We start from the raw sequence: 25,984 nt of genomic DNA, 5'->3' as shown, positions 1-25,984 counted from the left end.
GGAATCTTATAATTTGCATCGAATTCTAAACAATGCAAAATGTTTTATTAGTAAAAACCTTATTGGTAAAAGGTTTCCAGACTTTATCCAGTGCATCCTTTATAGAATGCAAGTTTAATATATTGACCCCTTTAAGTGGCCAAATATCATATACATTTTATGAATAATAGACATGCATAAACTATTTGTAAAAATATTTTTGTTGATAATTTTTTTTTACAAAAATTGGAAAGTTACAGAAATATGAAAATATAGCAACATAATATCAAAAACAACAATAAACCAACTACTATACTACTCTACAAAAGAAATCAAAACCACACTCATTATAAATCAATCAATAAATAAATAACACCACTCACTGCAACAAAACCATAGCTCTCAACGTTCGAAAGCATCAGTTATTAAAGCCGCATTTGTTCAAAATTCTTCCTCTCATGGCCTTCGGTTTATCTATGGCTAGATAAAAGCTCTAATTAAAATGGCAGACAGATTTGCTTCCAAGTAATTCAAAAAGGGCTGCCACATCTTGTAAAAGTTGTCTATTTTCTTATGCACCATATTTGTAAGAAAGTCTAAAGGAATGTGTTATATAATTAGCTTATGCCACCCCGACAGACCTGGGGGGATGCTCCCTGCTTAAATTTCACAAGACGACCTGGGGGCCAGATGAGCCCTATGAAGAATATTTAACTGCATAGCATAGGTCTATTACATATCGAAATCCTCTTCGCATTCTCGCAAATGTTCTCTCATGTTTCTGAAATGATCTTGACTCCTAACTCTCTTTCCCAGATCTCACGTACACACGTGATGTCACCCAAGGAATCTCCCCCCAACAAATGATAGAGAGTGTTCACTGAAAGAGTGCTTAGCCTGAAGCACCCTCTTTTGCATTTCAAATCTATAACACTCAAAAGCGTGGTCTCCTTTTGGATAAAATCTCTAATCTGAAAGAGATGGAAGAGGTTCCTCCTCGACAATCCATATTTTCAAGTTATTTGATCAAGCAACATCAACGATTCACCCTCAAACAGATCGCCCAGACAAGAGTTTTAGAGTCTTAGAGATGTACAGCACGGAAACAGACCTTCAGTCCAACATGTCCATGCTGACCAGATATCCCAACCCAATCTAGTCGCACCTGCCAGCACCCAGCTCATTACCCTCCAAACCCTTCCTATTCATAATCCCATCCAGATGCCTTTTAAATGTTGCAATTGTACCAGCCTCCACCACCCCCTATCCTCCCAAAGTTTAATCCTGGGATCCATTGACCCTGGCCAGAAACCCAGCATGCCAACTATGGGGGTAAGAAAAGATGTTTTAGACATTTTGCCCTCCATTTGTCTCATTACCCTCCATGCTTTGCTAGTAGTAACTATTGGATTACAGCAATGTTCCGCGACTGTCCTAATTTTGTCTAAAAACAACAGGTTGATAAAAGGACACTTTGTCTGGGAGGCCTCAATGTCCAACCATCTCGATGTCGAGTCCCTACAGGCCCAGTCGCTTACAAAAGATAGAGTGATATCAGTTGATATCCTCTAATGTCTTGGAGGTCCACTCCCCCCCAATCCCTGGGGCAATTGCATTTTCTCAAGCTTAATAAAGGGCCGAGAATAAAACAACTAAACCAGCCATTTAATTTCTGAAATGTTTGCTTAGGAAAGAGCAAAGGAAGCACCTGCAAAAGGTACAATAAGCAAAGAAGAGTATTCATTTTGATAAGAGTGACTGAACCTAACCATAATATTGGAAGTGCCCCCCCTACTTTGAAGACCTTGTTTAATCTTGTCAAACAAATGAACAAAATTAGCCTTGAATAACTGATCAAAGCTAGGAGTAACAGAGAGGCCCAAGTGAAGGAAACCTCCCTGAGTCCAAATAAAGGGGGAACCCACTTTCCGCACCAGGCATTCCCCTAACCCCCCTCCACTCCACCCCCCCTCCCCCCCCCCCCATCCCCACGCCCCCCCCCCCCCCCCCCCCCCCCCCCACACACACACACACAGGCATAGCCTCTGACTTTGAAAAATTGATCTTATAACATGAGAAAGAACCAAATGAATTAATACACTGTATCAAACAGGGCACCGAGACTGCCAGGTTCAAGAGAAAAATAAGAATATCATCCACATGTAGTGTAATCTTATGCTCTTTTGAACCCATTTTTAGGGTAGCTATATTAGGGTCCCCATGAATGGCCTCCGCCAATGGTTCAATCACCAATGTGAAAAGCAAAGGTGAAAGTGGACAGCCTTGCCAACTGCCTATATCAATGTTATAATGATCAAACCGTTTACCATTGGTGGGCACCATTGCCAGAGTATCACTGTAAAGGACCCTTACCCATCAAGTAAACATTTCACCCAGGCCAAACTGCTCCCTGGTATAAAAAAGTTACGGCCATTCACCCGATCAAATTCCTTCTCCGCGTCCAAAGAGACCACCAACCCTTGAACCAATCTCTGCTGGCTCACTTGAATCATGTTAAGCAACCTTGTAACATCATTAGAAGATCTGCGACCCTTTATAAAACCCGTCTGATCTTGTTTAACAACAATGGAAGGGCAACACCCCTTCCAACCTCAATGCCAAAGTCTTAGATGAGCTTTTAAAATCAGAATTTAAGAGCAAGATAAGTCTATAAGAAGCACAGAGCTGAAAATGGGTTGCTGGAAAAGCGCAGCAAGTCAGGCAGCATCCAAGGAGCAGGAAAATCGACGTTTCGGGCATGAGCCCTTCTTCAGGAATGAGGAGAGTGTGGCTGAGCCTGAAGAAGGGCTCATGCCCGAAACATCGATTCTCCTGCTCCTTGGATGCTGCCTGACCTGCTGCGCTTTTCCAGCAACACAATTTCAGCTCTGATCTCCAGCATCTGCAGTCCTCACTTTCTCCTATAAGAAGCACAGTCCTCCAGGGCCTTCCCATTTCTTGAGGATAAGAGAGATATTAGCCTCTCTCAAGGATGGTGGGTGGCAATGACGACTATATGAATAGTTACACATGTCTAGCATTGGCCCTGACAGTATGTTTACAAATTCTTTATAAAGGAGGAGAAAGTAAGGACTGCAAATGCTGGAGATCAGAGTCGAGAGTGTAGTGCTGGAAAAGCACAGCAGGTCAGGCAGCATCTGAGGAGATGGATACTCGACGTTTCCGACATAAGCCCTTCATCAGGATTCCTAATGAAGGGCTTACAACTGAAACGTCGATTCTCCTGTTCCTCGGATGCTGCTTGACCTGCTGTACTTTTCCAGCACTACACTTTTGATCCAAATTCTTTATAAAACTCACTGGGAAGACAATCAGGGCCGGGCGCCTTTCCGCTTTAAAGTTGCCTCACCGCCTCCTGGATCTCTTCTGCTGTTAATGGAGCACTAAGGAGAGACGCTTGCTCAACAGACCCTCCAGGAAGATCCAAGTTCCCAAAAAAAGACTCCATTTTATCCCGTCTATCCTCACATCATTCAGACTGATACAGTTCAGAATAGAACCTCCGAAATGCTGCATTGATCTTTTTACCATTACAAGTAGGAGTCCCATTCCCTTCCCTAAAAGAAGCAATAGATTGTGAGGCATTCATCTTCCTAACCAGATACGCCAAATATTTACTCGGCCTATCACAATGCTCAAACAACCTTTGTTTTGCAAAGGAAAGTTCCTTCCTGGCTGTATGCGTGAACATGGAGTTTAAGGCGGATCGAGGGGCTGTGATCCGCTGCAGCTTAGTCACTGATGGTCCACTGTAATATGCCGTCTCAGCTGCTTTCAATCATACCTCGAGCAGATGCTGCTGCTCTCCCTTCCGTCGCTTCTGATGGCCGTCTATGAGATAATTATCCTTGTGGACTTGGTCTTCGCAGTCTCCCAAAGAATGGACAGATTACTAGCTGTACCCAAGTTGGTGGCCAAAAATGCTCCAAATTTCCTAGAAAAGTACTCAACGAATTTGCTGTCCTTGAGGATGAAGGGATCCATTCACAGTACCGTGAGCTCATTGCATTACCCTTAATCTTGACCACTAAATATACTACTGCGTGATCAGAGATAGCAATATTCCTAATTGAACAAGATACCACCGAATCTAGAAGAGCTGTGGGAGTTAGGAAAAAATCAATCCCTGTATGACACTTATGAGAATTGGAAAAGAATGTAAAGTCCCTGCCCATGGAGTGGAAACGTCTCCAAACGTCTACCAACCCCAGTTCCACACATAGATCACCCAACTATTGAGATTGTGGACAAAGCTTTGGGTGACCTTTGGGCATTCTATCCAGCACAGGATCCATAAGGCAATTAAAGTCCCCTCTATAATAATATGCCACAACACAAGGGCCATTAGTGCATCAATCTAAAATTTAAGGGGTTGAGTCGGAGGACAGTAGACATTCAAAATTTCATATTCCTCGCTATGTATTAGGGCCTTAAGGATAACAAGCTGACCATATTAATCTGTAACATAATCTGTTAAATTGAATGGAAGATTCTTCCAGACAAGTATGGCCAGCCCCTGCTCTTAGTTTTAAAGGATGAGAAAAACACCCGATCAAACCTGCCCTGCTGTAACTTCAAGTGTTCCTTGTCATTAAGGTGTGTCTCCTGCAACAGGGCAACATCTACCTTCTCCTTTTTAAGGCTTGACAACACCTTTTTCCTTTTAACTGGTGAATGGATCCGTCTAATATTCCGGGTGCACCATTTAAGACCACTGCTGGCTATGATCCTTTCCAACCACCTTTGACCTGCTAAGAGAAAGAATTTGACTTACAGTATGCTGAGTATATACAAAAGAAGACTCGTGGAGTCTGTTTACGAAAAACCAAAAAACTAAATTAACTACAAATCACAAAAGGCACTTAATGGGGGACTCCAGCCCCTGCACATAGAGGGCTCTTACACCTCCCACACACATCCCCATTCCTCTGTCCAGTTCGAGGCGCACCCCAGACCCAAGTAATAGAAGGAAACAGACTAAATAGTGACACTCCGCCTACCCCCAACTATATATCAACGTTAATCCTAATTGGTAAAAAAAAAACACCAACAGCAGCTTCTATAAGAAAAGGGTAACATTACAAGAAACATAGCAAGAGAAAAAAAAACAAACATTATTGCCCATGTCTATAAATCCATCCGAATTCTTTTAAAATGCCCAAAACATTTTTCACTTGCTCCAAGGAGTCAAATGACCGCACTGTCTCCTTGTAAGGAATAGGAAGTACTGCTGGGTAGCTCATCGAATATCGAATACCATGGTCTCTTAATTTTCTCTTGACCTCATCAAACAATTTCTTTTTATGGATTACTGCTGCAGAAAAGTCCTGGAAAAAAAGAATTATCTTAATTCCTGATATGTCAGGCCTGTGGATCTTTACCCACCCTTCTAGAAGATTCCAGGACTCTCTGCTTGTCCCTCTAGCTTTTAAATCGTACCAGGACCGAGCAGGGGTGGCAATCCAGACCAGATCTGTGCACTGCAACCCGGTGAGTTCTGTCAACCTTCACCCAGTCCATGTCGGCATCCCAGGCAAAAATCTGTGGCAGCCAGTCTTCAAAAAAGCTTGCTAGCTGCCCACCTTCCACTCCCTCTGGCAGCTCAACGACCCAGATATGTTTCTCGATTTTCCAGATTATCGACCTGTTCCGTCAAGGCCCGGGCCTGTTTTTCGATGGCCTGGATCCGCCCCACCGAGGACTCAACCTTGGATTCCGCCACTGTCTACCGCTCGACCTCTTCAACTCGCTTCCCGAGCCCTTTCAACTCCTTCTTATGCTTTTGTAGCATGACAGAAATCAGCTCCAGCCGAGTACGATTGTGTTCTGCCCACTCCTTGATCGTCCCTCGGATCACCATGAGTTCTTCAGCGATGTTCTGCAGCGCAGTACCTCTGTCTCAGCTGCCAAGGGAGCTGCATCTGTATCTGCAGTCGCAGTCACGGGCCCACCCGGCAAGTGCCCCTTGTGTTGGGGCTTGGCTGTATGCTTTCCTTTCATCATCCTCTCTAGCTCAAAAAGAATTTACAGTAGAACCTTGACTATCCGAACATCAACTATCTGAATCCCGGACAAGATCTCAAGGCCCTGCAAAAATGGCACCAGCCAATCTAGCATTCAGTTATCAGTTAAACAGCATTATGACGTGCATTGCCGGATAATCGAGAGATGTTCGATAACTGGCAGCTCTTGGCTAACCGGCATTATGGTGTGTATTGTCGGATAATCGAGAAACGCTTGAACAACCGGCACTCATACATTACCGCTTGTTTCCGGCCACCCAATCGATCAATCAGCCAAACAAAAAAACATCCCATCCGTCTCATTCGGACACCAACGACTCCACAGCAAATGGATTTAAGTGTTTCACAACCATTTAACATTAATTTTCTCCAAAAAAAGGTAAGGTTGGTGGGGCTGGGGGATAGTGGGTAGGGGGTGGGAGAAGTGGGGGAGCGCGTAAAAATATCACTACTGCTGGGATGGGGTGCAGAGCTCAGCAAGGCAGATCAGCTCAGGTCGCCACCATCTTGGATCCCCCTCATACCTAAGCTATTTATTTCGAAAGTGTTACCATTCATTTGATGGATAAGTTTGCTTGTTAGAGCGTGAGTGCCAATTTTTTGGGAATGTTAGTAATTATTTGAATTGTTTTCTACTCAAAAGCATTGACAAAAATGGTAAGCATAATTAGTGGGTTAGTTGTGGTTTACATCTGTACTATGCTGGGACTACTGTTCTAACACATTGTATAACTAGAGCAGTAAAGACGATTCTTTAAATAATGGCTTGTGGGATCAAGTTTGGGAAGATGTGATAAATTGAATAGAGAAAACAAGCCAAAACAGCAAGGTGTTAATTGAGAAGATGCTGATCGTAGCCTGTGAGGAAAGGTCAAAACTTGCAAATCAAAATACACCAACCTAGCCAGTTGCAGCCCCATCGGTCTATTTTCGGTCATCAGTAAAATAATGGAAATTGTCATTGACCTATTAAGCAGCACCTGCTCACTGATGCCCAGTTTGGGTTCCACCATGGCCACTCAGTTCCTGACCTCATTACAACTTTGGTTCATAGACAAAAGAGCTGAATTCTAGAGGTGAAGGGAAAGTGACAGCCCTTGACATTAAGGCTGCATTTAACTAAGTACGAGATCAATAAGCCCTAGCACAACAGGAATCTATGGGGCAAGCTCTCCAGTGGTTGAAAACATAAGTAGCACGTGGGAAGATGGTTTTGGCTGTTGGAGGTCAGTCATTCAGCTCCAGGACATCTCCATAAGAGTTCCTCAGAATAGTATCCTCGGCCCAAACATCTTCATCTGCTTCATCAATGACCTTCCCTCCATCATAAGTCAGAAGTGGGAATGTTCACCATTGATTACTCCATGTTCAATGCCATTCACAACTTTTCCGATGCTGGTGAGGTTCAAGTTCAAATGCAACAAGGTCTGGACAATATCTAGGCTTGGGCTGTGAAGTTTCAAGTAACATTCCTGCCACACAAATGCCAGGCAATGACCCTCACCAATAAGAAACAATTGAACTACTGCCTTGAGACATTGAATGGTGCTACTGTCACTGAATTCCCCACCATCTTGGGGATTACGATTGACCAAAATCTTAAATGGGCTTGCCACTTACAAGCCAGAGCAGGTCAAGGCTTGGAATACTGTGGCAAGCATATGAGCTCCTGACTCCCCAAAGCCAGTCCACCACCTACAAGGCACAAGTTAGGAGTGTTTTTGAATAGTCCCCCTTTGGCTGGCTGGGTGCAGTTCTGATAACACTCAAAGCTTGATACTATCCAGGGCAAAGCTACCTGCTTGATTGGCACCCCATCCACAAGCATTCACTCCCTCCGCCACCGATGCTCTGTTGCAGCTATTTGTACTATCTACAAGATGTTCTGTGGAAATTCAACAAACATCCTTAGATGCCACCTTCCAAACCTACGACCTCTTCATCTAGAAGGACAAGGGCAGCATAAACATAGGAACATCACCACCTGCAAGTTCCCCTGTAAGCCGCTCACCACCCTGACTTTCAAATATGTTGCTGGTCATTCACTGTTGCTGGGTCAGAATCCTGGAATTCCCTCCCTAAGGGCACTGACAGTCAACATAGAGCATGTGGACTGCAATGGCTCAAAAATGCAGCTCACCACTGCCTTCTGAAGGGGAGGAAGGGATGGGCAATAAATGCTGGCCAGCCAGCAATGACAGAATTCTGTCTAAAAAAAAAATGAATCTGGACGGTCAAAGATAGTAAAAGAACATAGCTATTTGCTCTGTATCTGAATGCGTGTGGGATTTGTAACAAAACAGATGATTTGACAGCACAAATAGAAATAAATATATTGATCTGGTAGCCGTAACAGAGACACGGCTTTAAGCTTGAGTAGAGATTATAAATAGTAAAGGTGAGAAGTTGCTTGTGTGTGTGTGGCATATCGACCTCCAAAAAGTAACCAAACTGTAGGATAATTTATACAGACAGAAATAATGGGGCTCGTGATAAAGGCATGTTGATAAAGATGATGATTTCAATCAACATATGGATTGGATGAATCAGATTGGCAAATGTAATTGAATGATGAGTTCACGCAGTGTTCTTGGGATAGTTTCTTAGAGCAGTCTGTTTTGGAGCCAGAGAGCAATTACACTCCATCTATCATGTACCTATGACCTCACAGTGAAGCCATCCCAAGATAGCAGTGATCATAATGTGATTGAATTTTAGAGTCAGTTTGAGGGAGTGAAAATGCATATTAGAATAATGTTTTAAACTTAGCTAAGGGCTATTACGAGGGCATGAAGGCAGGACTTACTAAAGTGAACTAGGAATTTTGTTTATGGAATAAGTCAGTAAAAATCGAATTTGCTGGCATTTGATGAGATATTTCACAATACTCAGAATAATGTGCATTCTAGTGAGAAGGAAAGACTCCGAGAATGCACCATCTGTGGGCAACTAAAGAAGTTAAAGTTACAGTAGTATCACATTGAAAATAAAATAATTACGTTCCAAAAAGATGAGTAGCAAATCAGATATAAATAACAGTAAGTAATTAAGATTAAGAGAGTGGGCAAAAAATTGGCAGATGGAGTATGCAGGAGGAAACTCTGAAATTGTTCCCTTTTGCAGTAAGAATAGAAAAGCATATATTATTCAAATGGAGAGAGATTGCAGAACTCTGAGATGGAGAAGGATTTGGGCTTCCTGAAACACACAAAGTTAGTATACACATAAAGCAAGTAATTAGAAAGAAAAATGGAATGTTATCATGGTAAGTGGAATTCAGTATAAAAGTAGGGATGGCTTGCTACAATTGTATAGGGTATTTATGAGACTACATATGGAATACTTTGTACAGATTGGTCTCCATATTTAAGAAATATTATAAATGTATTAGGATCAATTCGGAGAAGTTCACTTGAGTGATACTTGGTATGGGGGGTTCATTTTGAGAGGAAAAGTTGGACAGGCAGAGCCTGCATTCATTAAAGTTTGAAGTGATCTTATTCAGAAATGAAAGATCTTCAGAAGATTTAACAGGAGGGATCCTTGTTTAAAAAGAAGAGATATTCATTTCAGAAAGAAATTAAGATAAATTTTGGCTCTCAGAGGGCTGAGAGTCTTTGCAAGTCTATTTCCTAGGAGGTTGTGGAGACAGAGACAGCAGTAGAGGTAAATAGATTCTTGACTAACAAGGGAGTCAGAGACTATGGAGGTGTAGGTGGGAATATGAAATTCAGCTGACAATCAAATCAGCCATGATCGTATTGAGGGCCCAAATGGTGCACTGCTGCTCCTTCGTTGTATGTTTGTAAAGCTTTGATTTATTTCTACTGAGCGATGAAGTTTTACTTCCACAAAGGTAAGTTGGAGCAAGTATTATTGAAACCCTGACAGCCCTGAGTGACATTTTCGGTGCTTCTGGCCCTGTTTGTACTGAAAACTCTGCTAGTTGCTTTCATTGGAATTCAGTCTTGAATCTGCCATCTGTTGAAACTTGCAGAAAGTTCACTCTTTCAGTTATTGAGAAATCTTGAGAAAAGTTTTTTTTCCACATAAATTGCCTCACCAATTCAGTTAGAATTGCTGTTGCTCAGTCTCCCTTTAACACTGTCCTGTAACTGTGGTTCATTCATTATCAAGATTTCAGGAATGTTAAGGGAAGTTTATGACTTTGCACCAACAGGGTATATGCCAGTAAATTGTGACTAGATAAATCCATGTTGATTTATTAAGCGACCATGCAAATGAAAAATCTTTTCTGATGTTCTTCTTCAAAAACCGCATCTAGAATTCCAGGTGGGTTTTTACAATTGACTCAGTTTTGTCTTGGGCATTGAAGATAGTTGGTCTCAGCTCTTGAAGGCTAGAGGTTGCCTAGCTGAGAGGGCGATGTCATGTCATATAGTAAGTGAGAGAATGGAAATGGGCAATCTGCAAAGAATAACTTGATCTTGGAGAGAAATCCAAAGATATATGTTGAGTCCTTTCCGTGAGACAGATGTTCAGTCTTCACATGGAACAGTTGATCAATGTGCTTGCTTCATACTTCCAAGATAGAGTGGTTAAAACAAAATTCTGCCATCCCCAGGTTGAAATATCATAAAGTTTATTATCCTCATAGCATTATCTAGCACTTGCTTCAAGTTGATGGACAAGTTTTTGGCAAACAGTGCTTTTCTATGTACAGGGCAATGCCTTCACATCATTTTGGGACTCCTGTGATGTGCGTCTCTATTTCATCATTCCTCTGAGTGTGACTTTGTGTCAACAGGGCAGATGCCAGTACATTGTGACTAGATAATCCCATGTTGATTTATTAAGCTATAATGCAAATGGAAAATCTTTTCTGATGTTATTCTGCTGGGCACTGACTGTGGAAACAAAATGTCCTTCTTTCTTTCACCTAAATAAATGCTCTAAGGTAGTCAATCATCAGCTGCAGCATATCGATGGTAGGCAGATGAGCTTTCCATTATGCTGAAAGACATTCCAGGCTGAATGAAAACAGCATATTGAAAAAGATATAAAGTATTTGCATAGAAGCCAGCAGAAAGAGCAAGGCTAGAGGGTAAAATGTAAATATTGCAGGAGTCATCACATAAAGGGAAAAGAAGCACATCCAAAATGGGAAAAGCAGTGTTCTAACTGCAAAACATTGAATCACTTTTCACGCAAGCATTTATCTAGAAATAAGCATATCGTGCCTATAAGGTTGGTTTGTGAGCCAATGATTGTGACAAATCATTTTACACCATTCAACAGGTTGGTATCATCAGGTCTAAAATTGATAAATGCTTTGTTACTGTTAAAGTGGTGACTGCGAAGGAGAGCACCAAGTAAATGTGAAGCTACAGATAGATATGTATCTCATGAAACAATATGAGTTTCACAGAGCTGTGCGAAGTGATCCAAGGTGGTGACCTGAAAATGAATCCGTTGAAACTGATCATGAGGCTATACGATGGAAGAACCTTGTGCCAAGAGGCAAATTGAGGTGAGAGCCAAGTACAATGAAAAGTATGAAGATCCGGAGCTCCAGAAAGTAGATGTTCAGAAGAATTTGTTCATCTCAGTTGACCCAAGTCTAAAGCTTCGACTATTAACCCAAAATATATCAGAAGAAGTTGTAAGCATTTTCCACAGCAATAAGCCATTGACCACTGGACAGTTCCATACTGAAACATATCCATGCAAGCTATAAAATCTTCAAAAATTACTTGCTAAAATAGTGAAGAAGGCATTTGGTATACTTTCCTTTTTTTGATCAGAGTATTGATTACAGGAGTTGGGAGGTCATGTTGCGGCTGTAGAAGACTTTGGTTAGGCCACTTTTGGAATATTGCGTGCAATTCTTGTCTCCTTCTTATCGGAAGGATGTTGTGAAACTTGAAAAGGTTCAGAAAAGATTTACAAGAATGTTGCCAGGGTTGGAGGATTTCAGCTAAAGGGAGGAATTGAATAGGCTGGAGCTGTTTTCCCTGGAGCATCAGAGGTTGAGGGGTGACCTTACAGCAGTTTATAAAATCATGAAGATAAATAGACAAAGTCTTTTTCCTGGGGTGCGGGAGTCCAGAACTAGAGGGAATAACTTTAGGGTGAGAGGGGAAAGATATAAAAAGATACCTAAGGTGCAACTTTTTCACACAGAGGGTGGTACGTGTATGGAATAGGCTGTCAGAGGAAGTGGTGGAGGCTGGTACAATTGCAACATTTAAAAGGCATCTAGATGGGATTATGAATAGGAAGGGTTTGGAGGGAAATGGGCTAGGTGCTGGCAGGTGTGACTAGATTGGGTTGAGATGGGATATCTGATTGGCATGGACGAGTTGGACTGAAGGGTCTGTTTCCGTGCTGTACGTCTCTAAGCCTCTATGACTCTACACTTTCAAGCAGACATCTCCTGATAGCACAGCATCCAGTTAGCTTCTTTTTCCACACTTTGGTCAAATTGCTCTTCCTTAATGCAACTGTTGCTGTTCAAAATGTGCATCAAAGACCTATACCAATAACCAGATCTATAGCCAGCAACTTTAATTGCGAATATATATTGGTAAAGCTTTTAGAATGATACATAAGATTCCAGGAGACTTTTCCCCGATCATCAGACTTCCCCCAATCTGGCCAAGAAGGCAGTGTGACCTGGGAAAGCACAAAGAGAGTAAAGGATTTCCAAACCTCCAGGATTGCCTTAGAGTTTCCAGGAAATAGAGTAATGTGCAAAGCAAACTTGACTTCCTTTGTTCCATCTCTCCTGCCTTTTACCCTATCCCAGATATTCCTTATTCATTCTTCCTTCTCCTTTCCATTTGACAGCAAATAAGCCATCCCTTCTCTCCCTTCCATAGTTCTAAATAAGTGTCATAGTTGATTTTAGAATGTGACTGCCCATTTAAAAGTTGGATACTTTAAATGATGTCCACTATTACATTTGGAGCTTTGTGTTTAGACAAAAAATGAAGATTATGAAATATTTTTGGCTGTCCTGCAGTTCTTTGGAATTTTAATCTCAAATAACGAGGCAAGTGTCCCAGTCTTTCAATAAGTAAAAGTGCTGTTCCAACTGGAGCTTTCTGAACGAGTTAATACTAATGAAAGAAACGATGTATAACTTTTGAATTGTTTGGTTTAGAAGGCATAGGTTTGAGTACCTACATTTAACTCTTAGATCATCTGAGCACTCTTAAACTTTAGGTTAAAAAATACTTAATTTTTTAAAAAGTCGCTGAAATCCAATCTTCCCCATGTCAGGAGATTAGTGTTTTCAAAATAAAATGTATTGAAATTCCACCTACCAACTGTGGCATGTGCATGTGTTATATATGGCAGAATTCATAATGACTGTTATTAGCCAATGTTTGGATATAGTCAGAGTCTAAGTTACTTATAATGCACATTATTTCTCAATAAGTCTCAAATTTTAAGTGATTTGTGTGAGTTAATTCCAAGTGTGTATTTCTGAATGTCAACAACTGTTCATCATTTACAGTATGACTGTTGCTGTATGGGTTTGGTTTCCACAAATATTTGAAGATATTCACTATAAATATCTTTTCCAGTTTTTAGAAGAGGTGTCTGAAAGCAATAGTGAATTTCTCTAATATAAAATTAAAATAAAGTACTGGAAATACTAGGTAAGTCAATATCTGTGGAGAGAGAAAGAGAATTAATATTTCAGGTTAGTGACCTTCTAACAAACCATATGATAAAAATGGTTGTGTGTAACAATTTATCAAATGAAATACAATTTCTACATCCTTATGGACCAACCACTGAATAAGGTGGGCAAAGTCCCAAATCCATCCAGGAAAGGAATAAAGTGGAGGATAAGAATGAATTTACTAAACTCCTGAAATTATTTTCTAATTTTACTATCATTAATGTTTTTTATTTTGAAAATGTTTTTGCAGCGATATGTTTATCTTCATTTCTTTTTTAGGGAATATTCTATTTGTCCTTGTATTTAGTTGGATTTCCTGTTTTCTTTTGCTGTTGATAATTACAATGATCGTGAACAGACGAAAGACTTGTTCAAAAAAAAATTCAAGTCCAAAAGAATTGACTCCTGATGTAACTCATAAAATAATCTGAAAACAATTAAACTTTGAAAAGGCCAAGGAATAAAAAACAAAAGGAAAGTGGAGCCAAACATTCCTTACCTTAAACTTATGGCGTGTTTCCCAGGATCAAAGCCCTGATATGCACCTGGAGGCTGCTAAATGCATTAACAAACCAGGATTTATATTATTATAAATACGCCTTATATGGGCATGAAGAAATATAGAAAATGTGAACTGCATTTTGTAATGCTTATGTGTGTAATAGTAACTGAATGTAAACTCTGTGAGCAAAAACAAATCAGTGTCATTTCAAGGCAATGAATGGGTACTTACTTGCTGAATGTGATGTGGGGTACCACTACTTTTTTAATTGAAATCTGTTATGTCTTCTTGTGTTGATAGGCAATCTTAGAAAATCAACTAGTACAGATCTTCAAGATGAAACTTTTGTTGGCAAAAAATACAGCATAGAAATTGGTGCGGTGAAATGGAAAATTTAAAAAGAATGTCAACAATATCATGGAATCACTAGCTCCAGTACTACTGGTACTGGAGATGCAAAACACAGTATTTCTGTGTTAATGAGAATCTAAAATAGTTTAAATACAAGTAAACTTTAAAGTGCTAAGAGTTTGCAGAATTCTGTACAAGTTTCATTTTCTAGCCTAAGATGTTTCCAACTGCAGGATTAGCAAGATAAAAAGTAAAATTTTTTTAAAACAAACTAAAAGCTGTTTGATTGAATTCTCCATCCCAGTGTATATGGCACATCAGTTGCCATCAGTGGATAATGATCATGCACCAGAATTCTGTCCTTCAGCCCTGTGGCTTTCCAACTCATTCTGTTCCTTTTAAGACTTTTGTTATAATCTATTTACAGTTCATCTAAGTTTTGGCAATCCAACCTAATATTTTCTTGAATTGGTGTCTTTTTTTTCCTATTCTCTACCAATTAGTTTTGGACCATTTTTCTATATAAAAGGCAATTATATAAATGCAAGGTTGTTGTTACTCATCAATCAGATCCATTATTTTCTCTGGTTCTCAGATGTCATCTCCATAAAAATATAAGACATGGAAGCAGGAGTAGGCCATTTGGCCCCACAAGCCTGCTCATCCATTTAGGAAGATCATGACTAATCTGTTCATCAGTCATAGTTTCAATAAGATCAACTTTCATTTTTTAAAATTCCAACAAACAGAGATTCAACCTTTCTTCATAAGCCTACTCATTCATGCCAGAATTCAAATAATGAACTCTGAACTGCCTCCAATATAAACAAAAATAAGTACTGTGTTAAGTAAACCAAAACTAAGCAATTCTAAGTGTGGTCTCATCAACATCCTGTACAATTGTAACAAGACTTTATAATTTATACACCAAACCCCTTACAGTGCCAGTCGTCTTCCTAATTACATGCTGTATCTGCATGTTAACCCTTTGTGTTTCATTTACAACCAGCCCAGGTCTCTCTACCATTACATTCTGAAATATTTCTCAACTTAAATACTATGAGCATCAGAGGTACAGTTAGTAAGTTTGCAGATGACACCAAAATTGGAGATGTAGTGGACAACGAAGAGGGTTACCTCAGATTACACCAGAATCTGGACCAGATGGGCCAATGGGCTGAGAAGTGGCAGATGGAGTTTAATTCAGATAAATGCGAGGTGCTGCATTTTGGGAAAGCAAATCTTAGCAGGACTTATACACCTTAATGGTAAGATCCTAGGGAGTGTTGCTGAACAAAGAAACGTTGGAGTGCAGGTTCATAGCTCCTTGAAAGTGGAACCGCAGGTAGATAGGATAGTGAAGAAGGCGTTTGGTATGCTTTCCTTTATTGGTCAGAGTATTGAGTACAAGAGTTGGGAGGTCATGTTGTGGCTGTACAGGACATTGGTTAGGCCACTGTTGGAATATTGCGTGCAATTCTGGTCTCCTTCCTATCGGAAAGATGTTGTGAAAGTTGAAAGGGTTCAGAAAAGATTTACAAGGATGTTGCCAGGGTTGGAGGATCTGAGCTACAGGGAGAGGCTGAACAGGCTGGGGCTGTTTTCCCTGGAGCGTCGGAGGCTGAGGGGTGACCTTATAGAGGTTTACAAAATTATGAGGGGCATGGATAGGATAAATAGACAAAGTCTTTTCTCTGGGGACGGGGAGGCCAGAACTACAGGGCATAGGTTTAGGGTGAGAGGGGAAAGATATAAAAGAGACCTTAGGGGCAACTTTTTCATACAGAGGGTGGTACGTGTATGGAATGAGCTGCCAGAGGATGTGGTGGAGGCTGGTACAATTGCAACATTTAAGAGGCATTTGGATGGGTATATGAATAGGAAGGGTTTGGAGGGATTTGGGCCAGGTGCTGGCAGGTGGGACGAGATTGGGTTGGGATATCTGGTCGGCATGGACGGGTTGGACCGAAGGGTCTGTTTCCATGCTGTACATCTCTATGTCTCTATGTTGTTTTTTGTTCTTCCTTTCATAATGAATAACATCAATTTTACTTCATTTTACCCCATCAAATGTACTTTTTACAGTTTTTTTCTTAATTCACTCTTGGGACCTTGAGAAGGTGGTGGTGAGCTGCCTTCTTGAAGTGGTGCAGTTCACCTGCTGTAGGTTGATCCACAATATCCTTAAGGTGGAAATTGCAAGACTTTGACCCAGTGACAGTGAGATTTCTTACTTAACTATGTCCTTATGAAGTCTCTTTGGTCAGAATTTATTGCTGTCCTTCAAGGCAAGCTTGAATGTGAGGAGTATTTGATCAGGTATGAGGGTGCCAGATGGGGACCCCACTGCTTTCCTCCTTCTGCCCCAATTACACCAGGCTGAGAAGTGTAATGGACAGCTTTCCCAGCTTGGAATCAATTGATGGCCATTGGCCATTAATGCCCACTCAAGGAACTAATGCTGCTGCCACTGATATTTAACTAGTGGTGGGCAACCTATCATGCCAAGTCTTAAAAGCACACTATATCAGAGTTGCTTTCAGGCAAGGTTCCTTTTCAACCTTTTTTTGAACCAATCTGTTCAGAGGTCTGTTATTACACACCTCTGGCACATGTGAGAACTTCGCTCAGAGATAGGGGTTAACCCGCATAAGGTCTTTTATCAAGAAAAATATGCAGTACATTTGTTCAAACCCTTTGCCATTTCCTTGTTTCCCATTCACAATTCTAAGACATTTACTTTAACTACACTCTTCCTTTGAAATTATTTATATAGTCTGTTATATCTCATTTTTTATTTCTTACTAGTTTGTCGTCATCTATTTTTTTCCTTCTTTGGAATGTTGTGTGAATAGTATTCAAGTTGTGTCTCTTAAATTTCAAAACAGCTATAAATGACACTGATGTACATACAAGCTTACCCAAAAAATTTCAGTTGAATTGTTTGGACTATCCAATATCAAGAAAGTAACACAGTGTGTGATTTTTTTGATATGCGACAAACTTCCTTCATTATTTTTCCTAATAAGTTCAACAGTATGTCTAAATGTGAATTTTAATCATGTAGATGTTAAACGTTTCTTGTAGTTTAATATTGTTTTGCAGCTACTTGTGTTTTCTGTGGGTGAAGCACTAAATATGTGTTTGTATTCACATGGGCTTATCATATAACTATATCTATTAGTTAAATGGATATAGATAAGTTAGTGGAATGGGCAGACGGATGACAGCTGAAGTTCAATGCAATGAAATGTGAAGTTATCAACTTTGATAGGAAAGGCATGAAGAGATTGCCTAATGTAGTCAGTACATCTCTTAAGAGAGTATGGGAACAGAGGTACCTAGGTGTATATGTGTAAAGGGCATTAACGATGGTGGGATAGGTTGAGAGAATGGTTAATAAAGCATACAGTACCTTGGGCTTTATTGGTAGAAGCAGAATATAAGAACAAGGCGATTATGTTAAACTTGCTTAAGTCACCAGTTCAGCTTCAGCTAGAGTATTCCGTTTAATTCTGAGCAACAAACTGTTGGAAGGATGTGAACATATTGGAATAAGTGCAGAAATATTTCACAAGAATTATTCCAGTGATCAGAAACTTCAGTTGCAAAGATAGCTGGGAAGACTTAGGACTAAATTCCTTTGAGAGGAGAAGGCTGAGAGGCATGCAAAATCATTAGGGGTATGGGCAGGGTAGATTTGGAGAAACATTAAATAATCATGAAAGGATCATGAAATAGCAGAAACAGGTTTAAAGTAAGTCGAAAAAGGAGCAAAAATGAAATAAGGAATAACTGTTTCATGTAGCGAGTGTTTAGGATCTGGAATGCTGTGCCTGAAGGTGTAGTAAGGGCACAGTTAATTAAGGCATTCAGCAGGAAATTAGATAGTGATCTGAAAAGGGAGAATGTGCCTGGTTACAGAGAGAAGGTGGAATGAATGGTTCCGTGATAACTAGGCAGAAGAATGTGATGTCATGAGTTTGGAAATGGCCAATCTTTGTAAACGAGTGTCTGTTGTTAGCAGACACTAGTGCACTGATTGGATTCTGAGGTTGAAACCATATACACCATTCTGAAGTCATGGCTGAGCAGAGAGATGGAGATGGCAAGAAGAGGATGACAACGATGTAAGCGGAAATTACAGCTGATGTAGGTCTGGGTGTCAGATGAGTATTTGACAACACAGAGGCATTAGGGGAGATGTGAAGAGCTGGTTCAGAAGTGGAAGTGATTGTCATCACAGTACATGTGGAATCTATCCCTATGTTTATGGATGAAATCATTCTATCATTAAATAATCATGAAGCAGAGGCCAAGAATCCTTGTGGTCCCTGAAGATCATGAGAAAATAGTATTGCTAGGGACGTTATGACAGTGACTGGAACCAAATGGTCTCACTGGAAAAAAAGCATTGAAAAAGGATGGTTTGGTCAGTTGAGACCAAGACTACATAAAAAGACAAGGAAGGACAATTCAGCACAATCATAGTTAACAGATCACAATCAGTTATGACTTTGTTTAGGGCCATTTTGATGCTGTGGCAGTGACCTGATTAGAACATGCCTAAAGCATAGGATCAGCATGCATTTGGGAGCTGACAACACAATCAAGGAATTTAGAGGAGAGTGGGATTTTGGAGATCCAGCAGTAGTTTTAGAAAAAGAAAACAGGGGGCAAGAATGATTTTTTTTTCAGAAGAAAGTTAATGATCGTGGTTTTAAAAGAATATAGGAAAGCACCCAAGGAAGAAATCACTTTCAAAGTTAAATGACATGAATATCACTAATGTGAGTTGGTTGATCAGAGATTTAATGGAAATAGGGTTAAGGGAGCAGGAGATGGGTTTTATGGATCAGGTGAGCTTGGAATTTGCATGGAATATAGTATATGGGGAGAAATTAGAGAGATTCTTGAATTCAGAGCTAGAGTAAGGAACAGACTGTGGAGAGGTTTAGCATGGTGGATAGGGAACATAGGGAAGCTACAAAATCAGTTGAATGGATGGACCCAATCAAAAAAGCAGTAAACAAATGTTTGTAATTAACTGACAAAAATCAGAATGTAGAAATTGAATCGCTTTGCTTTAAGTTTAATGAACTGTACAATTTTAGCTTCAGTTGCATTATGTTTCAAAGTTTTCAACGTAATTCTGGAATTTTCTTTGATTATTTGATTGCCAAGTTGACTGCAAATTCAACTAAAGTGTATTTGTACACAGGTCTGTTTCCAGATGTAGGAGGAGGTTTCTTCTTGCCAAGACTGGAAGGGAAACTTGGATTGTACCTTGCCTTAACAGGATTTCGAATTAAAGGACGAGATGTGCATCAAGCTGGGATTGCTACTCATTTTGTGAAATCTGAGAAGGTATCCTTATTTCTATGCTGCATCTATAGACTAATGAACACAGCTATAACTGGCTAAAGTTAGCTAATGCTATCACATAATGGTCATCTTATTTTCTTACAGTAATGAGAGTAATAATAACTGCTGTTCAGTCCACTCACACACATTGGCAACTCGCACACATTGCTTGAGGGAAATTAAGCAGTTTTGACTCAGTATCTGCAATAAGCATTGTTAAAGTGGAGTTCACTCAACACACTAAATTTTACAAAGATAAATTTAATCTTCAGTTTTTCTTTATTTGTAAACTTTGAAACAACGTCAGTGTATTTAATGGTCCTTGACTGCAGAATAATGGATCATGGGATCTATGTTTATGTTGGCAATAAAATTGTTTGTACATTCAATTAACAGAGCACATAACTGTAGTACTTTTATGTGACATGTGACTGACTTGTTTTTTACTAATTCAAACTGAACAACTTTAAATATGGTAGAAACTAACGTGCAGTCTTAATGCTAAAAATCTGGGTCATTCTTATATGATACAACCAATAACACTAAAGAGAGACTATAACCTCAATGTGCCAAAGAAGTTCCTCCTTAAAATGTTGTATGTTAGGAAATGCAGAGACAATTTCTGCATGGTAAGATCCACATAAGGAGAGGCAGTCAAAGATACTATATCACTCAAAGAGCCCATTTGGCCCGATTTGTCTGTGGTATCCAAAAAATAGTCTTCCAGTCTAATCCCAGTTTCCAGATCTTAATCTGTAGTTTTGTAGGTTACAGCACTTCAGTTTCACATTCAAGTATTTAAAAAAAATTTTTGAAAGATTAGTGTGCAGTTACAGCAAATAAATGTTAAAGCTAATAGAACATTATAGTTTATTGCGTGGAGAATTGAATACAAGAGTAGGGAATTTGTGCTTCAGCTATATAGGCGATGTTTCATAGAATAAAACCTGGAATGAGCAGATTGTCTCATGAGGAAAGGCTAGGTAGTCTAGGCCTGTAACGTTTGGAGATTAGAAGAGTCAGAGTCATAGAGTCCGACAGCAAGGAGACAGGCCTTCAGCCCAAACTGATCCATGCCGACCAAAATGTCCATCCACGCTAAACCCATTTCCCTGCACTTGGCTCATATTCTTCCAAACCTTTCCTATGCATGTATTTGTCCAAATGCCTTTTAAATATTGTTAATGTACGCGCCTCAACCACTTCCACTGACAGCTTATTCCATATGCGTACCACCTCTATGTAAAAAAGTTGCCCCTCGGGTTCCCTTTTATTCTTTCCCCTCTAATCTTAAACTGGTGCCCTCTAATCCTTGATTCCCCAACCCTGGGAAAAAGACTGAGTGCATTCACCCTATCCATGCCTCTCATAATCTTATACACTTTTATAAGATACCCAGTCAGTCTCCTACGCTCTAAAGAGAAAAGTCCCCAGCTGATCAAGGTCCTGCTGCAATTTTTGATAACCTTCCTCACTGTCCATGACACTGTTTCAGTGTCATCTGCAAACTTACTAATCATGCCTCATACATTCTTATCCAGATCATTGATATTGATAAGAAACAGCAATGGGACCAGTACTGACCCTGAGGCACTCCACTAGTCACAAGTCTCCAGTCCACCAAGCATCCTTCTACTATTACCCTCTGCCTTCTACTATCAAGCCAATTGTGTATCCAATTTGCTAGCTCCCCCTGGATTCCATGCAATCTAACCTTCCAGAGCAACGTACCATGTGGAACCTTATCAAAGGCCTTAGTGAAATCCATATTGACTACGCCTGTCACCCTGGTCACTTCATCAACAAGCTCTAACAAAAATGTGAGGCATGATCTCCCATGCACAAAGCCATGCTGACTACTAATCAAGTCTGTCTTTCCGAGTGTATAGGTGACTTAAATGAAATATATAAGATCCTGAGGGGACTTGACTGGATGGATGTTGAAAGGATATTTCTTCTTGTGGGATGTGATTTTACTGAGGGGGTGTAGAGAAGATTCACCAGGAAGTTGCTTGGAATAGAGCATTTTAATTATGAAGATAGTCTGGATAAGCTTGGGTTGTTTTCTTTGGAGCTTTTCTTTGGAGTGAAGTAACCTTACAACCTTTAAAATGTACTTGGGTGAACATTTGAAGTATCATAACATTCAAGACCATGGGCCTATTAGAGGAAAGTGGCAGTAGTGTATGAAGTAGTGTATTTTTGGTGCTACAGACTTGATAAGCTGAAGTGCCTCTTCTATACTGTATGATTCAATCATTCTATGACCTTCCTATACAGGGAAATGGATTCTTACTATCTACTGTTTTGAAGCCCCGCATAATTTTATAAAGCTCTATTCAGTTGTACTTGAGATATTTGTTCCAATCTTTGCTCATAGCTATAATAAAGACCTGGTGGCATCCTTATCAGTCTCCTTTTTAAATTTCTAATATAGACAGATGTCCAGTGCTAACATATCTTTCCTGTAATCTGATGATCAGAACTGTAAGCAGCAATCCACTTGCAAGCTAACTAGAATAACATTCCTCATTCTGTGCTATGTTTGATGAAGAAAAGTGTGCTGTATGCCATCTTAACCACCTTTCCTACCAGTCTTGCTATATTAGGGAATAATGGGCATGCACACCAAGATTCCTCTCTTTTGCAGTTTTCAGTACAGTATTCTACCACTTATTACATACTCTTTGCCTTTCACTTTTCCTGGTTGAATTCCACTTGATATGTTTCTGCCTATCTGGCCATCCTTGTGTTTTATTCCTGCTATCCACACTCTTCTTCCTCACTTCTGGCCATACATTCATTTTTTTGTGTCTCCCTGAAAAATTAAGTTGTTAGTGGAGATGACATTCCCTTGAGAAATCTATGTTGCTTCTCCTTGTTCAGTTCATGCCTTTCCAAGTGACGATTTATACTGTCATTCAGAATTTTATCCAGTAATTTGCTCACTAGCAAGAGTTTGTCTCACTAGGCTGTAGTTACTTGTGTTGTCTCTGCATCTGTTTGAAACAATGGCGAAAGTGATCAGATAATCTTAGAAATCACAACCTTGTTACTCAGACGCTATAATTTAGCCAGAGGTGATACCTAATTCACTGGTACAAAAAATTAACTAGCAACTTGCAAATGAAACTTTGCATTAATTTGGTTTAATCTACATGGGGAGGCAATGGCCTAGTGCTGTTATTGCTGGACTGTTAACCCAGAGACCCAGGTCATGTCCTGGGGACCATGACAGATGGTGGAATTTGAATTCAATAAATACCTGAAATTGAGAACCTAATGATGACCATTGTCAATTGTTAGAAAAACCCATCTGAATCACTAACGTCCTTTGGGGAAGGAAACTGCCATCCTTACCGCGTCTGATCAACATGTGACTCCAAACCCACAGCAATGTGGTTGACTCCTAACTGCCCTCTGTGCAATTGGAAGTGGGCAATAAATGCTGGTCTAGTCAACAACACTCTCATCCTGTGAATTAATTTTTTAAAAATCTAGCTTATGGGAGTTTGTAGATCAGAAATGCAAGGAGGAATAAAAGCTTTTAGGTACATTTTGCACAGACACAGCAGTGAAGTGTGCTCTATTTATAGAATGAAACATTTTTTTCTTAGATTGGTAAAATCTGATTATTCTGGCAGGTAAATGTCAATGTCTAAACCATGGAAACTGTATTAAGCAACAATTTATTGTTAAGCAACTGTCTGGATTTGGTCTGGCATTTCTGAATTCATGTAGTTTTAAGTCTTTCTTATCAATAGGTGAGAATGTTTATTAATGCAGCTTTTCCTTTTATAAATCAATAAGTGACTGAAAAAGATCAAATTTGTTGTTAAATCTTTTTCATTCTTCAAATCATTAAAAGACACTGACTAAACAACACTATAATTATACAGTTTCAATTGTGCTTTGAAGCTTGAGCTTGTTAGTTTTATAAACTTAAGCTATTGCCTATATTAGATTTTATCACCATTTTCTTAATTTGATGGTATTCAATTTCCTTTTTTAGATCCCAGACCTGGAGAAAGATTTAGTGTCTTTAAAATCACCTTCAAAGGAAGACGTTGCAGATTTGTTGAATTCATATCATTTCAAGGTGCAGTGATCTAAACACATGTAAAGATTTAGCACTTTGCTCTGCTTCTCATCTTATTCTTGTCTGCTGTTTTCTTCCCAGAAGGTCAATTTGTGACACTTATTTCCCATGAACAAGATACTAAGGTTTATCCTAGTTCTGGCTGTTGCAAGTGTTACTTTTGCAGTGTCATCCATGGCTAAGTTTGAGGAGTCTGGAGTTGGATTTTCCCTCCTGGAATGGGAAACAGAGGTCTGACTGTTTCTGGGTCCTGAAATCACTCATTGTGATCTTCTCAGGGGATGCACCCTCAATTAGCCTGGAGATGAGTTTCACAGCCGGGTGGACTCTTGAAATTGGAATGGCAATCAGAGGCTTTCCAGCCTGAAAAGAGCCACAGGCTACATTAGAGGTAATTAAGCAAGAGTTGTTGCCTCCAATGTTTAAAAAGCAAAATGAATCTAGTAACCTGCTTTCTTTTTGGATGGAGCAGGTGGCCAGTGGTGGATAGGGAAAAGAAAAATGAGAAATGCTTTAGACCCATGGCTGCTCTTTATACTAAGGCAGGCAGTGGGAACTTTTAGGCCTGGAAGGCTGACCCCCACTCTGGGTATCTGTACTGGCCCACACCTACCTGAGGCAACCTTTTAATTCTAGTGCAAACTTCTTGAATTAGCTTCATTTGTGTAGCTGTTAGTGTTTGAATATTCGTATCTGTATTTTTCTCACAAGCAGAATATTATCTGTGGTTGGTATACAAAACTATATTGTAAAATAAATCTTTTGAACTGGAACCTTTTTGTAGGCCTGATTTTGCCTTCCACATGCTGTGTTCCATTTATGCCGTGATTGACAAAAATTGTAACATGTAAATTGGTCTGATTGTGAAAAATGCACTTGTGAGTTTGCCTTCAACAGGGCATTTCACCTGGTCTGACAAAGGTTAGGTTATCTTCTGAAACATAAGAAACTGGACTTGAATAAACCCACAGACGTTTATTATAACCGACTAATGTATAAATGTTACATTCCTCATTCACAAAAATGAGGATTACAACACGAAAATTAGTCTGGCTGTTAAAAATGAAGGAAAAGTTAAGTAGCATTTTGTAACAAAAGTACTATAATAAAACTGTCATTTTCAAAACCGAAAAACTAATACTCCAATGGTGAAATCTGAAGCCAGTAGTTAGTTTGTAGTTAATATTTACGATACAACAAATTAATTTCATACTCTATAATACATTAATTGGAGTTAAGAGTTTGGGATATATATTACAAAATTAAATTTTATAAAAAAATTAATGATTCCAAATAGTTCTATTTTTGTACATAAGTTCTTCTTTGTGGTTTAACAATTGCAGGCTTTCCAGATTTCAACTAAGACAATTTACTCCTGATAATTCAAAAGCCATTTATTGACCTAAATATATTCCAAATAATCCAATGACTTTGAAGTGAGATTTCAGAGAACAGCAGCCCTCTGCATGCTAATATGTTAATTGATTGAATGAGACATTGTTTAGTCTTTCAGAGTGCTTGATTGCTGTGGGTCATGATGAAAGTGTATGCGTTCTCTGCTAGTCACATCCTTGTATCAGAGGAATTGGAGAAATGCTTTCAGTTGTTTAAAGAATAATTATCAAAGTCAGTTTGTTTCACCACATGACTGTAACAATCTGGCAGCAACCACCCCTCCGTTGTGACATTTGTTCTGATCACAAAATGACTCACAAAATGGAAATTGTTTTGTTGCAAATGAAAGTTTGGAAAATGTGATCTTTTGTGGAAAAAATACTTATGTGACAGACAATAATGTGAAATTCTGGCATCTAAGTTGTATGACAAGTGATGAGTTGTACTCCTACGATTCAGCTTTTCCTAATACTACAACAGTGAGAAGCTGATCCAAGGTCCTTTCCATCTCAGATTTTGTTTTCCCTAAAAAATGAACAATAGACTTTGATAATATTGTAATTGGGAAAACTGAAGAAGCAGAGATATTAATTTTG

General features: G+C 39.5%; 1 protein-coding gene across 1 annotated transcript in view; it reads left to right on the top strand.

Annotated features, from left to right (window-relative positions):
* Positions 1-25,984, top strand: part of hibch (3-hydroxyisobutyryl-CoA hydrolase) — a 128,341-nt gene that overhangs the window by 83,186 nt on the left and 19,171 nt on the right. Inside the window, exons 8-9 of the mRNA XM_043692857.2 lie at positions 19,752-19,897; positions 23,907-23,993. Coding sequence (XP_043548792.1) covers positions 19,752-19,897; positions 23,907-23,993 — 233 coding nt within the window. The remainder of the gene's footprint in view (positions 1-19,751; positions 19,898-23,906; positions 23,994-25,984) is intronic.

Source organism: Chiloscyllium plagiosum, unplaced genomic scaffold, assembly GCF_037043375.1.
Source record: "Chiloscyllium plagiosum isolate Xiang-an unplaced genomic scaffold, Cpla_swu_hap1 HiC_scaffold_7, whole genome shotgun sequence".
In the NCBI taxonomy this organism is placed as follows: Eukaryota; Metazoa; Chordata; class Chondrichthyes; order Orectolobiformes; family Hemiscylliidae; genus Chiloscyllium; species Chiloscyllium plagiosum.
The sequence above is the reverse complement of the archived record's forward strand: the minus strand, read 5'-3'. Positions and strand labels throughout refer to the sequence as shown.